At 36.5% G+C, this 17,707-nt stretch overlaps 1 protein-coding gene across 3 annotated transcripts; it reads left to right on the top strand.

The window, feature by feature from the left end:
* The first annotated feature begins 1,484 nt into the window (after positions 1-1,484).
* On the top strand, positions 1,485-10,982 carry LOC108625829 (transcription factor stalky). 3 transcript variants are annotated; one of them, XM_018026139.2, is made up of 8 exons: positions 1,485-2,193; positions 3,038-3,193; positions 3,932-4,380; positions 5,830-6,076; positions 6,942-7,127; positions 7,709-7,958; positions 8,565-8,764; positions 9,350-10,982. In XM_018026139.2, exons 1-8 carry the CDS (start codon positions 2,056-2,058, stop codon positions 9,485-9,487), a joined length of 1,764 nt encoding a protein of 587 aa, XP_017881628.1. In that variant the 5' UTR covers positions 1,485-2,055; the 3' UTR covers positions 9,488-10,982. The 3 variants fall into 3 exon arrangements, with proteins under 3 accessions (XP_017881628.1, XP_017881627.1, XP_017881625.1); XM_018026138.2 differs by having other exon boundaries at positions 3,929-4,380; positions 9,353-10,982; XM_018026136.2 differs by having other exon boundaries at positions 1,486-2,193; positions 3,929-4,380.
* Positions 10,983-17,707: the final 6,725 nt, after the last annotated feature.

Below are 17,707 nucleotides of genomic sequence, written 5' to 3'. Positions count from 1 at the left end.
TCGTATAAATAGTTTTACACGTTCTAATTACGCGAGATCGGGCCGATAACGCGGTGTGTAAATTGTGTATCGGAAATCGGAGTCTGTGGACCGGCGTATATCGCGGCCTTATACGTAAGTACGGAGATCGGATTAAACGTGTGATAAAATAGCGTGGGCCGAAAGTGTCCGATGGGTCGCGTAATCTCGCGTTAGTCATTCCCCCCGTTCGTCTGATTTATTTATGGGTTGGGCTACTTACTCGGTGTAATGAAATTCCTAGTAAAATGACGCGTGATAAGAAACCTGTTTTACTTGTTGATCTTTGACCAAACCCCGTGACATTGAACCGATGCAATTGCCAATTAAATTTTTAATCGTTCTCACGAGCGAAATATAAACAACCGGACAGATGCTCGGTTACTTATCTTATTCTGAGGTATAATATAAAATGTTTTATTTGCCGAACGTTTTTCCGTGCTACAAGACTGATTGATCTTTGTAACAAATGCATTTGAAAGCAGTTTGCCGCTTCGGCTACACCCCTTCCCAGTTACCGCGATATTTTCAGCATCCTGAATTCATAATTCACAATACGAGGGTACAGTTATGTTTTAGAAGGCGCATAGAGACGAAGAAGTGTATCTGTTACGCGAATAAGTTAAATTTATAAAAGTGGAACGTGTATTAGTTGTCCAGATACTCTAAGGAATATTCGAAGAACTGAAGGAACAAATGATAAATGTAGTTCATTGATAAAATTTATTTCAATATACATAGGTACTCGCTTAAATACGACGTATTTTGTAGAATTGATTTAGAGAGAGTGTAATAGAAGAATCAAATGATCCAGGAAAAGAGATGAGTCCTAAACACGATTTTATAGATAGATTTGGACACCGTGTAAATCAGAAAATGGAGTATGAATGTAGCCGCGAATTCAAAATGGCTACTTGTAGAGGAAGCTCTTGCGCATGCATAGAAAACGCATAAACGTCTGAACATTTACAAACTTTATCAATTTTCATTCAATACAAATAATTGATAGATCCATTTAAAAAAATTCTCACTTCTGCTACTCGTATATAAGTACATCTCTGAATTTTTTCATCAATTTCCATTCACTAGAAGGAAACTAGGAGAAAAAAAATCGAAATTCAAGGGTTCGTATTCCTTCAATTCCTTCATATCTGAAAATTTTTGAACTTTATATATTTTTACTTAATACGAATAATCAACCTATCGATTTGAAAAAATTTTCACGTATGCTACTCGTATAGTACTACACCTCTGAACTTTTAAATTCATTTTCATCCACTAGAACCGGAGAAATTAAATAAAAAAGAAATCGGAAATCGTAATTCAAGATATACCCCTTCTTTAAATTTGCAAGGATTATGACTTATGGTAGTATTAATGAATTATGAATCTATGGCAGTGATACAAATTCATTATTCCAGAATTTAAAAATTTCATTAATTTTTATTTAACATATATTTTAGATAGAAAAATTTGACAAATATTCTCACACATACTACTGGTACAGTAGTGCGTCTCTGAAATTCTCCATTAATTTTGAGAAATTGTAGAATCGGAGAAATTAAATCCTAAATATATCGAAATTCGTATACCAAGTCTTGCGGTTCTATAATTCTTCTACGCATGTGTAGGAGCTTCCCACACAAGCCGCCGTGTTGAATTTGCAGTTCCATTCACGTTCCGTTTACCTAAGCCTGTCTTATAAGATCGTGATCCTGATAATGCGATAGCGAGAGCGAGACGATCGCAAGCGCCATCAAACGGTCAGGATCGTGAAACGTAGCTCGGAGAGGAAACGCTCGCGCCCGGTAGTGCGGTAGTTGTCTCCCATCTACGTAGAGTCACAGACGCATGACCGTGTGTACTGTGCCGCTGACAATGAGCCGCGGCGGTGACTGTGATAAGTGATCGCGTACCCTTCCTCGTCGCTAAACGCGTAGTGGCAGTGGAGAAAGATAGTACTTGGGCCGCGGGAAGAGTCTACCTCTTGATGACTCGCGCTTTACGCAAGGCGCAACGTAGCCGGAGCCCACAATTATGTTCGATGTACCGCCCAAGTTCTACGAGCTGTGTCGCCTTTGTTTATCGTCGGACGGTGTCAAATTGTCCATATTCGAGGAGGAGGGCGCCCAGCGAAACTTCGCCGATAAGATACTGACGTGCCTGTCGATTACGGTGAGTACCGTTTCGGAGTTTTCACCGGGTCCCTCGTGCCGAGGCGATGATAAATCAGACGCGACCATCTGTGGTACTCGCACTTAGAATCTCGTGTCTCCCTCTCTCTTTCTCTCTACCGTCTGCGCCTCCGCCGACTGTCTCTCTCTGTCTCCTCGTCTCGCTTTGCCTTCCGTCTCTATCCGGCTCCGTTTCCCATCTCCGTCGCGCTCCCTGCCTCTCAAGGGTGCGCGTTTGTGTGTGTGTATGCGCGTGCCACGGGAGAAAGTTTGGCAAGAGATGTGTCCGCGAGATAAGCCGACTCACGGGGGCATTTAAAATGGCAGTGATAAGCTGCGAGCCTCGATCGCGCGGATCTCGCGGAGAGGGGAGGTAGCTCCTTATTTAGACGGCCTGTTATCAGGTTTCACACGCGGATTCCACGAGTCGCTGTCACATTCGACTATACCCTCCGTATTTCTCTCCTATTTTCTCTCTCTCTTCCTTCTCTCCCTTCTCTAACTCAAAGAAACCGCTTCCGTCCAACCTACTTAAAAAAAAACATTCATTTCGTTGCTCCTTATTTCCGAATCCAGGGATGAGGACGAATTTTCCGTGTCCATATTTTGCTCGTCCGAAACGGTAGAAATTCAATCCGCATCCGCTTTAGCACGCGATTGATAAGGAAATGTAATTCAACTTGTAAGGATATCATGTGCACAGATTATATTTCACGCAGTTGTCATATTATCTCTGAATATAAAATTTTATTAAATACAATCGAAATGGATTGTTATCCTGTATCTGGAGAAGATGATACCGGAGCCGATCGGAGAGACAATGATGCAACTGTGTTCTTATCCAGGTGAAAGATGGAGATTCGTTGCCACCAATCATTTGTCACCGGTGCGTATACAAGTTGGATGTGCTGCACAACTTCCGTGAAGTGTCACACAAATCTGATGTCATACTCAAACAGTACCTGGATTATGCCAAGCAGTTATCATCGCACGATGATCAGGTACTCATTGAATTCCCTCGTTCTTCACCTATGCACCAAATGAATACGTTAAGACGATCGTTATGAATCATATCATCCACCGATTAACCAGTAAAAATTAGTTTAACGTGGTAACGATGATGCGAGCAGTCATTTCGTTCCAAGTAATGATGCAACTGAGAACCAGTGATTATAGATAAGAGTGTACTTCAACACATATATGTATATATTCTAAACACATGTTTAATAGATGCAGGATACTGTTTATTTGCTTCTGTGCCCTGATATATCAGTAATTATGTAAGACACTTCAAGGTTTCTTGTAACGTAGTCAACTTTTAACCTTATCAGTTTGATTGTGATTACACTAACAAAAAATCTGCATAATTGTTTTCTTGCTTACGTTTTCCGAACAGGTGCAAAGTACAAAAACCGAGACGTACGCAGAAATCTACTTCGCACATTAGCATTGTCAATAATAATCTAGTTTGATTGTCTATTTTTCAGTAGATTTCGTTTTGATTCTTTTGTTTCGTTGTGAGTAGCAGTTCGGTTTGCTCCAGAAGAAATTTTTCTTTACTGCCAAAATAGCAGGTTTAAGTCTTCTATAATCATTTCTCTAATTGAACAAGACACTGCTCAGTGAGGAAGAAGAAATATACTTTGCATATTTTTAATAATAAATCAGATTGTTTGCTATTTTCCAATAGATTTCGTTCTTAGCGAACTTGTAGTGAGCAATTCGTTTTGTTTCAGAAGAAATCTTTCTCCACTGCCAAAGTAGCAGGCTTAAGTCCTCTACAATCATTTCTCCAATTGAACAAGACGCTGTTCAATGAGGAGCCTAACTCTCCGGCCAGCATTAATCAAAACGTTATACCTCAGACGCAAACGCATCATTTGGAGTTGCGCGCCAATGACATGCCCGAGCATGATAACATTAAGTGTGAACCAGAGGATGATACGTGCTCGAATAGTTCCGATCCGGACAGATTAGAGATCGAAGATCGGGACGAGCAGGATACAGAGGGTGAAGAGAACGGTTACGATATGACCATTAACAAACGGATGAAAATGGAAAATTATGAGGAATCAAAATCGAGTACCCCGAATCGCAGCCCGGTGAACAGAATGGACACGCCTGAAAGTAATTGTTCGGATACAAACATCGACCAAGAGACGACCAAGTTATGGCAGGCGCTAGCAAAGTGAGTTAAACATATTTTATACTCGGTTGTCGGTGTGGGAAAGTTCATTCCGATTTTTATAGAGAATTGAAAGGCAGCGCGTTTAAATTTTGATATACATTTATTGATTTCTTCAATTATATAAGTGCTATTTTGTTCGACACTCTTTCCATCTTTCATGCAGCTTGAAAACTTTATCTAAAGTAAATTTTAATGCAAAGTATGCAATTACGTTACTTGATTCTACGATTCTATTTACTTCCCAATCAAATAAAAAATTTCTCAAACGAATGAAAACAAAATTCGTTTAATGTACGTTTAGTTTTTAAAATACATTGCAGAGTGGTCTGGTTCTTATTTTATTCAGAACAATTACTCTTTGTAATGAGATTGTTTAAAATTTGAAACGTAGTTGCGAATTTTGCTTCATTTTGTAACACTTACTTTATTAAATATCGGCCTAATCCCACGATCTGAATAATAACTTTCTCTGAAGATACCTGAAATATCTCCTTTTAGAATATATACAAATATCAGTTGTTCTCAATCATTCCAGTTTACCAGATCTATCGTATTCATAATCCATCTATGTTAATAAGTAGACAGTGCATTTGTATGCAAAATAGAAGATTTAATGTAGTCAACTATGAAAATCCATTTCAGACTGCAATTTCTTTTATCGTTTTACATTTTGTATATTTATGTACATGACATGCAACGTTTATACTGCCAGCATATTCAATTATTTCATGAATGCCTAAAATCCGCAGTCTGGTTACAGTAGCCCTCATTAATATTCGGGCGGATTTCAAAACAGAATAACTTTTCTAATGTTAGACCAGACAACCTAATTTATTTTTGTTAGGAGACTTAGATTTTTAGACTAACGTAAGTGATTCTGGCTAACAGTAATTTTTTAACTTTCTTCCTACACATTGCCTAGAAAACAAAATCTTCTAACATCTAACATAAGAAGAAATTAAATCTGTTGGTCCAACATTAAAAATGTTATTCTATTTTAAAACGTGTCTAAATATTAATGACGAGAATTTTGAAAGGCACTGGGCGGTGGAATTGTAACCAAAAACATTCTGTTCATATATTTGGACTGTGCTCTTGCTCTCCAAGTAATAAATCACACGCATTATTCATATTTTCAGCACACTCAATTATTTCATAAATGCATGAAGTCCGCAGTCCATTTATGGGATTAAGCGTACGCCAACGCATTTTTGTTTACCTGAAGAAAATATGTTTACATAATTCCTAAGTGTAAACATATTCAGTTTATATTATCAATCATTTATTTCGGCTGTTCAAACATAATTCTGTGTGCTGAACACATATTTGCTTATTTACCGAAGTAACTACCGGTTGTAACAGATTATTCCTTTAAAGATAACAGCTCGCCCGACAGTAGATCAAACAATTTTATCATCTCAATGGATACGTTTCTTTTCTCTTACGTAGCAATAGGAGTTTAGAGATCACCAGGACGAATGGCGATAAACTGAACAACGGGTTTACTGGCGAGGCTACGAATCTACTCCGTTCTTTAATCAATAACAGACAAATCGGCATTACCGCTGTCGATTCGGACAGGGTATCACCGCAAATCAGGTTTTATAGGGACACTCAAGGGACGACGATCGAACGTACAGTACCTGACTGTTCTGTACTCGGCAATCGTACCAACGTCCCGTGTATGGAAAATAAGGTGCGTACCATTTGACATTGAAGGTCCATTGAACATATTTAAATATTAAGAGTTTTAATTATAAGAGAACTGGTCCGAATCCCTTTTTAAAGTTTCCCAATATACATTCACGAAATAAAGATTAGATAGTTTAGAGTACTTTTAATATAAATTTACGAAATAAAGATTAGATAGCAATTCAAATATAAAAACGAGAAAAAACATTTGGCCATTTTTCCGACTTTCTATCATTCGACCGGAATTCGGAGATTTATGGAAAAAGGGAAAATCTTTACTGTCCCTTATATTCGGTACTCTTTCGGGCCCGTGCAAATAAAAGTCGTGCCATGGGAAGTCCTTGCAGTTTGTTCAATGCAAATACCAGAAAAGAAGTGCAGGTATAGGAAAGAAGGACAGGTCGGGTGACCCTTGGGCGTCAAGGGATCCCTTTGGGGATCTATTCACGGTCCCATCTGCCTGCAGGTAAGGAAGCTGGTAGACCTTGTAGATAATAGATAACTGGGAAGCTCTTTGTGATACGCCGTAAACGCTAAGCCCACCATGTCAACCCGCTGTTAACAGATGTTCAGATAAGTCGGGTTTCTATAGATTTTGGAGCGCGCTTTGTTCCGCACGAGAAATTCTTCAATTTCTCCTATAATAAGAAACGGGATTTTCCTATCCTTTGTCCCACTTTTCCATTATATTGGCTTTTTGTCCTGATAACGAGTAACGGGAATTACCTTTACCCTCGGCTAAGTCCCTGCGTTCAAACAATTTTCCATAGGTACACTGTGTTTAAAAAAATTCACATTTACCTCGACAAATTTTACGACAATAATATTTTATGTGTTACGATGGTTAATAGAATGCGATCTTTGTTTAGGGAACTTCCGTGGACAGCAATCCGTCCAGTCCAGCCAGCGTCGGTCGGAAAGAGACGAAGGGTCGTAGAAAACAAAGTTATCCCAGTAAAGCTCCGATGAGTCCAGACGTTGTTAATTATCAGCACGAGTCGAGCGAGGAGCAAGCACAAGATTTTACGGCATGGTCGAATAAGATGAAGGGAAAGGTATAAGTGAAATTCGAATATATGTTACTTTAATAAACTGCGGGTTTTTATGCAAAATAGAGTATGGAATTAATTCGTGTACAAAAAGTCGGACTATTCGAATATTGGAATACGAATTTTAGTTTTTTTCTTGCGATTCTAGTGGATGGAAATTAGAAATAGATGGTCTACTGTCCAAGTAGTATTTGTGAGATTTTTTTTAGATCATTCGATCCGTTTTGTACAAAACTTTTTTCTATGTCACACCGTTTTTGAGATAGCAATTTAGAGATAACTTTTTTAATATTGTACGAAACAACATACTTTTCTATGCAATGCTAAAAGACTTAGTTTACTATGTAATGTGTAGAACAATTCGTTACAAATTTTTATTCATCGGAATCGCGAAGACGAAAGTAAATGCCGCGTTTTTTGACTTTGTTATTGGGTCTGTTATAAAAATTTGAAACGAATATTAATTTATATGTATATTTATACGTAACATTTGTTATTTTGTACATTATATTTATACGTAATTAAGGTTTATTAATGCCTAAATGTGTTTGTATCAACGAAAATGATCATCTGTATGTCTCACGCAGGTAGAGGACCAAAAACAACAATTCGATCAGCACAGTGGGAACATGGCGAAGAAGGTAGACATGTCCTGCACAAATTGCGGCACGATGACCACGACTATTTGGAGAAGAAACATGAAAGGGGAAATGGTCTGTAATGCTTGCGGGCTGTACTACAAACTTCACGGAGTGAATCGTCCGGTTACCATGCGGAGGGACACGATACACACGCGTAGACGTAGACCGAAAGGCGAAAAACCGACGAGGCACAGAAGTATGTAGTCACAAATCGTTTCCTGATACTTATACGGCGGATTTTATGCACTGAACATGCAGAAATGATAAATGTATAAAGTGATTCAGAATATCAAAAGCTGAATACATAATTTAATATTTAAATGATCAAACAAATATTTATCTCAACACGCATCTTTTAAACTGATACTATAAATAATTTATTTTGCTTAAAAATCCGGAGCCTTCTTATAACTAAATAATTCTAATTTAATGTCCTGTAATTCTATATTACTTCACTTCTTTTTCTTTTTTCATCTTATATCTCTCGTTCTTACGTTGCTTTTCATTTCTTTTTCGTTGTTTTCATACTTCGATAGCCACCTTTAGCCTTGACACTCTGTATACAAAAGGATCGAACAGCAGAGTACTTAGCTAATGTTTCGAAAACTATAATATATCAGTTTTGTCTCTCTATATGCTTTCTATTGAATACTACTTAATCTTAATCTCTCATTTCGATTTTCTCATCCGCTAGGAACACAATGTCTGCATACATGAATGTCCAAACTTTTTTCATTCCTCCTACTTGTTTTTTGCTCACATATACGTATTTTGATTGTATTATTTTCATTACTTTCTTCAGAAAAAGGTGACGCGATTATAGCACCGCAGCCGGAGCAGATGGATGCAGAAAGTGCGGACATGCTGGCAGCTCTTCGACGGCAAATCCAGCCCCACTTAATGATGGCAGCGTTAACGCCGCCTCGTATACCTGGTGCCCATGCACCAGCCCCTACCGCTCAACTTAATTACTCTCTTCCTTTACCTAGTTACATAATGCATGTAAGTATCGTAAAATCTCATAGATTTATATCTTTGGCATTAGCCCCAAGTTTTGATTTTCGAAAAAAGTTTAACACTTGTAGGTAGTTAGTACAAGTGGAGTACAAATATTTTGTTTAAATAAGTTCAGTTAATTTAACATATTTATTAATTTTGACCCCAGTAATAGAATTTGTTAAAAAAATATTTTGCTCGATCGTTGATACTTCATGAGGCAATAATATTAGCAACGTTAAAAAAATTCAGTTCGCCTGTTTATCAATATCTGGAAAAGTATCTTGCTCTCTTAACGCAATATTTCTAACAAAATTATTTAATTTTTTTACATTTCTGTTTCCAACATTTCCAATTTTCTACCATGTTAATAAAATGGCAAATATCGATACGAATCATTGAAAGCATAATAGTAATAATTTGAACGTACACTTTTCCATACTTCTTTCACTGCGTATTCCGGCTGAGTACTTGGATTGCTGCATTTGTTACAGCACATGTCTAGTACAAAGCGTAATTAATTCGAAAATCGAAACTTGCGGGATTGACTATAGAAACGTATTTCGTTCAATGATTAATAATTTATTTCAGCAGCATGTAAAAGCGGAAGGGCGAGAGCAATGTCACTTATCTGCAGAGGCAGAAGAAACCGACGAGGGAGACGTAGAGAACGTCTCGGACGTACCGTTGAACCTAGTCGCGACATCCTTGTCCGAAGAAGCGCACTGAAAACCGAGCAGCTTCAGGTTCATTCACTGCTGATAGGTACACGATAAATATTAAGAATCTCTAGACAGAGTAAGTCTGTCCGGTGATACACAGGGTGTAGAAGACGAGATTGTTCTCCTTTCTGCCACACTCAATTCTCGTCCATACGATCCTCTTTTTTGAGCTCTCTTTTTTCCCCTTATTATTCTCGAGAATTTAAAAGAAAAATGACGAACAAACAAACAAGAAAGAGGTGGTAGAATATTGGGGATGTGTACATATTATATCCCTTTAGCTACCAAGCCCGTGGTGCAGAGCGCACGAACGAACGATGATATTAAATACGCAGTATTAATTACTTATTCAAAATATGTACATATATATACACGAATACGAAGAATATTTTTATACAAAATTTTCTACGCTTGCAGCTATTAGAGAGCGAGACGGGCGATCGTTGTACATACACGCGCAAATTGTTCTTTCGGTGTCGCACGATATTTTAAAAAATGAAAATGTGGTGGTCGTTGTCTGTTTCCTTAATGACGTAAAAAAATCAGTCACCAATGATAAAAACGTTTTTAGAACGGTGCTAGCATACTGTTCGCGGAAAGGTGTAGAAAGTAAAGAAAATAGCTTATTGTTAGAATTCACTGAACGATTAGTGAACAAAAATTCAACCGTTTTGTTCCACGGGCTTTTAGCTGTCAGTGACGTTACAATCATGATGGTCTCGTTGTTTTGCGTAATATTTAAACTAAAACACGACCCAGCTGAACTTGAGCTAACGAACGAAATCTATTTTTTAATTGGCTTTAACGAGATGTGAAATGGAACAGAAAAACGGTTGCACGATGCGACAAATAGTTTGCTAAATCTGGTTTGCCAAATTAGATTCGAGCCAGTATAAAAAGGAACATAATCTAGTGGCCTTTCAGCGATTTATCTATTCTCTCTTCCCCTTTTTTTAGCAAACTTGTCTCGCGCAGGATACGATCTTAATTATCTAGACGACGTAGATATATTTTTACATAAGCACGAGACTGCCGATGTAAATCACGTTTTAAATACTCTTTCTACCGTTCACGTATTCTTTTTTCTCCCTCGAAATATCGTCTCGACGAAGCTTCTCACGACTGTCCCGTTGACGTTACAGTCATCAATTAATTTGTACTTAAAGCAGCAGCACACCACCATATAAAAGCTAAGAGACTCCGAAAGCAATAAGTAAAACGCGATGGTACGTAGGATAGATTGTCGTCAAACAATACTCGTTTCGCGTGCTCTCTCGACGACAATTCAATAATAATTCTTCAGGAAGTAATAATACTTAGATAAACATTCATTTATATGCCGGAACGTTAAAACATAACAAATTTTATTGCTCCACGATTACTGTAGGTGCTACCCCCCCACAAATTTCTTCCTTATCCGTTTCTCAAATAGATAAAATTTTAACCGTGACTGTGATTTCTTTTCGTTATTATTAGACCGCGGGTTTTATGCATTTTTAAAGTAATTGAATATACAGAAAATATAAATGTTACATGTGACGTATGACAGTATAGAAAATATCGAATGCTTACATGATAAAATAAATGTCTGTCCGAGACAATTATGATAAATAGTTTATTTTGCATAAAAGTCCGCAATCTAGTTATTATCGACTAACATCTCACCTTTTCCGCCAAGGGTTATCACTGATCTATTTTTTCAACAATGTACAGTCAACACGTTAATAAACAGGTATTAAGCAACTCTGAATACCACATAATAATACGATGGCCAGTGCATCTACTCATGTATCGTTATATCTAACATTGTATACCTAAACAACTTTGCCAAAAATAGATTTAGTCTATATAACATAGAGTATAGTTAAGGGCATACGATAAAAATTAACGTTTTATCTTTCTCTATTTCACGACAACCCAGCATTTACATACATATATGTATATTTCTCCTTCGTTTTTTCCCTTATCCCTCTTAGGATTTTCTTCAGTGATACCTCTTTACTTGGAGTGTTTTGAAATTCACTTACAGTGATTAGTGGAGCAACTTAGTTTTAGTCGTTATCGAAGGAGCCTTATCAGTACACGTAAATATATGTTACACACGCGCTACACGTACATACTACACATGGATTACACTATTCTATTATACGAGTACAAGCGACACCATGAATTAATGCTGTTCATTTTTTCAAAATATTTCATTTAACATCACAATTGTAAAAATCTGATGCATGTACAACGTTAATTTAAGGATCATATTTTAATATTCTCGTATATTTATTTTTCTTTTAATAATAAACGAACAGCATTGATGGAACGGTATCTCTATAGACGAGTATTGGAGGAACAAGAAAAAGCTACGATGAGGTTTCTCACGCTATCCGAATAATTGCCAAGCTTTTATCTCGTACGAAGAAAAATCCTTCCATTTTTAGTACGTATATTGCTTGTCGTTCACGAGCAGAGAGAGGTGACATATCTTTTAAATAAGTCTTCACGATTTACTTGATCAAATTCTGTAAATACTCTTTCGATTTCCCATTTATCTTTCAGGCATTGTTGAAATCCTTCCGTTCCCGGACGAGATACTTATTTAAAAGATACGTGATACGTTTTTTAAACTTAACATCTTAGTACGAAATGAAGTTGAAGAACGATTGATTAAGATACGTAGGGCCTGACTCCCTTTTTTTTGTCAAGCCGTAAGACCGCCAGTTTTTTTTTTATTTCTGTTGACAGAGCAATGTGTAGCATACCAATTTTTTTCTTTTTAATTGTACCATATGTGAAGAGAACGAACTTATTTATGTATTAAAACGCTGATAGCAAGAAGTGAAAGCAATGGACAGTTACTTCGTTAGGCACTTTCTTCTATCTGTTCAATTGTATTAATATTTGGCTCGCGGTAGCTTTGTTGAATAACGAAAAGGATGCATAACTATTATTACCCTTATATTTTTTTTATAATTACCAATTGTAGCCGCGTAAGTAGAATTACATTTTATAGGTTTGAGCTCTCTACTAATTCTGAAGCTAGAGGATATTTTTTATAATTATTAGAGGAATCGAGTATTGCTATATTATATATATATATATATAAATATTATTGATATCGATTTGATTAAACGTTAATATCTCTTTTTAAATAAGATTTAGTTGCAAGACCGCCGCCGAGACAATGGTTCATTTTTTTAACAAATGGTGAACGAACGGAAAAAAAAGCTGAGGCTTCTTATAGTTTTTTTTTATGTATCAGTATTCTACGCGTTTGTCTTTAGCTGTTAAGAGTTTTAACCAACACTACTTAATCCCAGACGGCGAGATTTGTCTTACTTAATTATTAAATTATTTAGTTATTTTCCCTCTCGGGATTTCCCTACCCTTTGACTCCCTTCTGCCCCGATTCCCTGTCCCAGCCACCCCCTTCCCCCTTCCTTGTTTTGTACGTCTATTTTTACATAAGCGACCATCCCCTGATTAATTATTTAAACTATAATTTATTGTATTCACCGTTTTTTGCACCGACGTTAAGACATTTTTTTTTTGGCAACGACTGGCTTAATTTATTGTACTTTATATGATTTTCGCTCTTTTTTCTTTCTCTTTTGTAAAGGACGATCAGAATAATTAGTTTGTAATGATCAGGCACTGCGCGTAATGATCATTCACCCCGAGAAATTCGGTTTTCTGCGGTACGAGATACGGACGGTCAATGCTTTAGGTGCCTTCACCTAGAGATTTCGTTGAATCAACGATAGAAATAAAACAAAAAAAAAAAAACAAAAATCGTGCCTGTACACATTATAATAACACTCCTACACTGATACGAATACGTGTACAAGCGCGTAGATCGATTATAAAAATGTAAGACTACTCTCAGCCCATCGCCTGTTCCCATAGCTAAACGTGCCTCCGAATCTGCAATGGCACTGCAAAGACATTAAATTGTAAACGTTTTAATATTGGGCTTTCGCGTGAACCAATGTAGCAATACTCTTTGCAACCATTGTACCTCGATCTCTGACCTTACTTAAAAGAAATTATAAATCCTGTAGACTGAAACGCGTTGAATTATTCTCAGGTGTAAAAGTCGAGCAATATAGAATGGGATCAGAGCGATGGATTGGGGAGCGGAGGAAATCACTCCCCGAGGTGCTGCTAATGACCATGTACAAAATTTTTTTTTCAAATTCTGACTTCGTTGCACCTCGGAGCTGAGCGAATGAACAACTGTATACGAGAGTGATGAGAAACGAAGCAGAGAATGCATATAATTGTGCATGACAGAGAGAGAAGGGGTTTTCGCGAAGCTATTAAAAGAGAAGAAAAAGGTGTTTGATGATAAATAATTAATGAATTATTTAGCAAAGCAGCACCGTTCCGTCCGTCTGCGCGACCGTGAACCTTCCGATTTCACCGAGATTCCTCGGTAGAGATCCTAAGTCACATACTTACACATTACTTACAAGCAAATTACATCGTATTATTATACTTAATGCATAAGCGAGACGTGTGTACCACGCGATGAATATAAATAGAAATAGACACAGAAGAAACAGGAAAAAAACGGTAACCGATGATGTATGTAAGAAACATGCGGTAAAATGCGTAAACGCTAAGACCCCTTCCCCGGTTCTTACACTGAGTATTAAATCTGTACTAATCGACTGAGTATTATTTTTATATCGAGCGTAATAATATTAATAAATGGATATAAATTAAAAGAAACGAAGAGGACGATGGGTTAATCGTACGTGAAACTGAGAGAGGAAATTGTTGTAAACGCGATGGGTGAGAGTCTTCTCATTTTACGATTCAAGAAACGGGATCTGAAGAACAGGAAAATAGGAAAAGTATAAATTGTGTGCGCCCTAACTGCAATATTTTGTATACTGAGCGAGAATGGAAAAACGGGCAGCAGTGAGATAATAATTAATTGATTGTAAAAACGATTAAGCTTTAATTTCTTGTTTTGTAATGCCAGCAATGTATTCTCGTCGAGACTCTGACCGATGGAAATACTACCTGCTGACTACTTTTGTGAGCTGGACGTGAATATTTTTGAATTTGCGAATCATTCTTGTAATAAAAAAATTAATCTGAAACATGACGAACGATAGACGAACACTCCTTGTCTCGACCAGAGTGTACTGCTAGCATTATATTTTATAATCATAATTGCAAACCGAGCGAGAATGGAAAAACAATTACGAACCAGCAATGAAATAATAATTAATGCGGTTGATTGTAAAGAACTTAATTTCTTGTTTCGTATGAGCGTTGCATAGCTTTGATCGGCTAACTTAAAAACAGCAAGGAAATTTGTATATTTAAATGGTGATGCGCGTTTGTTTAGTAATAGAGCAAGAAGAAATGATAACAAGAGGAAAGCATAATGATGAATTACTTTTGTATTGTCACCGATATCTCTATGATAATAAGTTAGTTCGGGCTAAGGCCAGCAGCTGTTGAGATTATTCAAGGTTGTGTGTATCATTATAAGTATTTTGAATTGTTGAATAGTAAATAGTGTAAGCGGTGGCTTGAACGGGGCGACGTCCCGCAATCTTGCATGGGATAAACCCTAAAGAGACGTCGCGTCGTCCAAGCGTTCGGTCTCTTTCGCTCTCTCTCTCTCTCTCTCTCTCTCTCTCTCTCTCTCTCTCTCTCTCTCTCTCTCTCTCTCTCTCTCTCTCTCTCTCTCTCTCTCTCTCTCTCTCTCTCTCTCTCTCTCTCTCTCTCTCTCTCTCTCTCTCTCTCAGAGTTTCGCAGGATTTATTTTGTCTCAATCGACTCGGTATTAAAACGTTTGTCCCGTACGATCGATCCGCTTACTCGACACTTCGCCTGTGTTTTTATATTATATATGCATATATTCATGAAGGTACATGTATATATGTATATATTTTTTTTAATATCGTGCTTGTGCAACGAGCCAACTCGCACGCGGAATCGTTGGGACTCCGTTTATTTTAATTTATGATTGCTAATTATTATCATTCGCGCAGAGTCTTTTTAATCGATTCGTTTCGCCTGTGTTCTCAGACAGATTTTATTTAATTCCTTTCGTGTATACACATTGTATTACCGTCTGATCCCAGATAATCTCACTTTCGAATCTCCTTTTGTATCTTATAACGATAAGAACCCTGTTAGACATTTTTAAGCTATTTATTAGGCTGCTATGTGATTTGTTAATGAAATTTTTTGAATCGTACATTACTTTTTCATTAATTCGGAGACCAACGCTTCGTATTATTTACGTGCTCGTTGATGAACGGAGGAAACTGGAAGAAGAAAGAATATAGAGCGAGAATCGCGGTCACTCGACGTCTCTTATTTTTCTGCCTACCGCCTAGATAAGTCAAAGAGTATTTGTGCGATCTGTGTTTGCTGTCAGCACGTTTGTAGTTTCATTTCTTGTCCAAATATAAAAGAATAGACCGAGTGTGCCCAATGTATTTTTGTTAACCGGGTAAAAGATAGAGGAAACATGCTTTGGAGGAGTTTCCGTCTATCTCTTATTTCGTTTTTCTCAATCGCCTGGTCTATTCTTATATTTTTATGATCATCTCGCGCCGTGAAAAAAATCGGCGATTTCTTTTTGGACAAAATATTGTGGCAAACGTGTCGACAGGCACGGACGATCGGCGGGGACGGCAAAGGACCAAAATGTACAACAATTGCGTTTGCCCTTTTCTTACAGTTGGTAGGACGATACGTTTTTTTCTAAACGGTATCGAAGCTGTGTAATTGAATCAAGAAGTGGACTTTTAAATGCGATTATATTGATGAGATATTATTTTGGGGGGCATTGTTGTGATACCACAGATGCAGCTTCATTGAAACTTAAAATAAAAAATGCGTTAACGATTCTGTTGCGATTAATGTTTATCTACCAATTTATTATGAACCGCGTGTGCCGATATTGTATGAAGAATTTAATTTTTTACATAAAACTCTGTTCGGGAATCAAATTTCGTTTTACTGCTGTTATTCGTCATTTTCATGATATGAGGTAAATGTCACAATTTCTGGCCACGTCACGATTCTACTCTTTTTCTATTTCTTCTTTTTCTCTTCCCACTTACTTTTCTATAATTTTCTAAAATTATAGTTAAAATTATTAATAATATATGAATTATTTCGCGGTCTCACTGTAATATTCTTCTATAATTTTATAATAAGATAAAATTATAGAAATATATTACCGTGAGCCTGCGTGACAATTTCTACTATTATAATACTATAATATAATACTATTTTTTTATAACTTTGAAACGACATGTAGAATTATAGAAATAAGTAATCAAAGTAGTGCACTGACAGCATAGAGTACATTATAATCATTGATTTCTAACTATAATCGCAATGAACTAGTGTTCGATCGAAAACTGAACTTTTCAGAATTTTAAAAAAGTATACAAAACTACAAAAATAGGACAGTAAGTAGAAATTGTGATGAGGACAGAAATTGGGACATTTTCCCTATGCCCACAAAAGTATTTGGATGTTAATATTTTTAGAGTAAAAATTGACACAATAGAAGATAATAGACAATTCTAAAAGTTTTTAGTAGTTGAAGTAGCTGTATTGGCCAAAAACGAAAATTTGGAAGAAATTGAAGAGGTACCCCTTGGAAAATCTCGGAAAGATAAAAAATTTTTTGTTGTTGTTTATTATTAGCAATGCACTTCCAAAGTCTGATTTCTTTTTAAAAAATGCGTTTCTAAAGTGCATAAACTTTTGGGATTGACTGTATAGCCAATACATCCTTAACAGCTACTTCAACTACTAAAAACTTTTAGAATTGTCTATTATCTTCTATTGTGTCAATTTTTACTCTAAAAATATTAACATCCAAATACTTTTGTGGGCATAGGGAAAATGTCCCAATTTCTGTCCTCATCACAATTTCTACTTACTGTCCTATTTTTGTAGTTTTGTATACTTTTTTAAAATTCTGAAAAGTTCAGTTTTCGATCGAACACTAGTTCATTGCGATTATAGTTAGAAATCAATGATTATAATGTACTCTATGCTGTCAGTGCACTACTTTGATTACTTATTTCTATAATTCTACATGTCGTTTCAAAGTTATAAAAAAATAGTATTATATTATAGTATTATAATAGTAGAAATTGTCACGCAGGCTCACGGTAATATATTTCTATAATTTTATCTTATTATAAAATTATAGAAGAATATTACAGTGAGACCGCGAAAT

Source organism: Ceratina calcarata, unplaced genomic scaffold (assembly GCF_001652005.2).
Source record: "Ceratina calcarata isolate Rehan_Ccalc_2016 unplaced genomic scaffold, ASM165200v1 scaffold371.2, whole genome shotgun sequence".
Lineage (NCBI taxonomy): Eukaryota > Metazoa > Arthropoda > Insecta > Hymenoptera > Apidae > Ceratina > Ceratina calcarata.
The sequence above is the reverse complement of the archived record's forward strand: the minus strand, read 5'-3'. Positions and strand labels throughout refer to the sequence as shown.

Bases quoted from the DNA above. Each gene is read 5' to 3' on its own strand.
- LOC108625829 (XM_018026136.2), top strand. From the start codon at position 2,056: ATGTTCGATGTACCGCCCAAGTTCTACGAGCTGTGTCGCCTTTGTTTA. The intron at 4,381-5,829 runs GTGAGTTAAACA...TCTCTTACGTAG, and splicing joins TTATGGCAGGCGCTAGCAAA to CAATAGGAGTTTAGAGATCA. The intron at 7,959-8,564 runs GTATGTAGTCAC...TACTTTCTTCAG, and splicing joins AAAACCGACGAGGCACAGAA to AAAAAGGTGACGCGATTATA.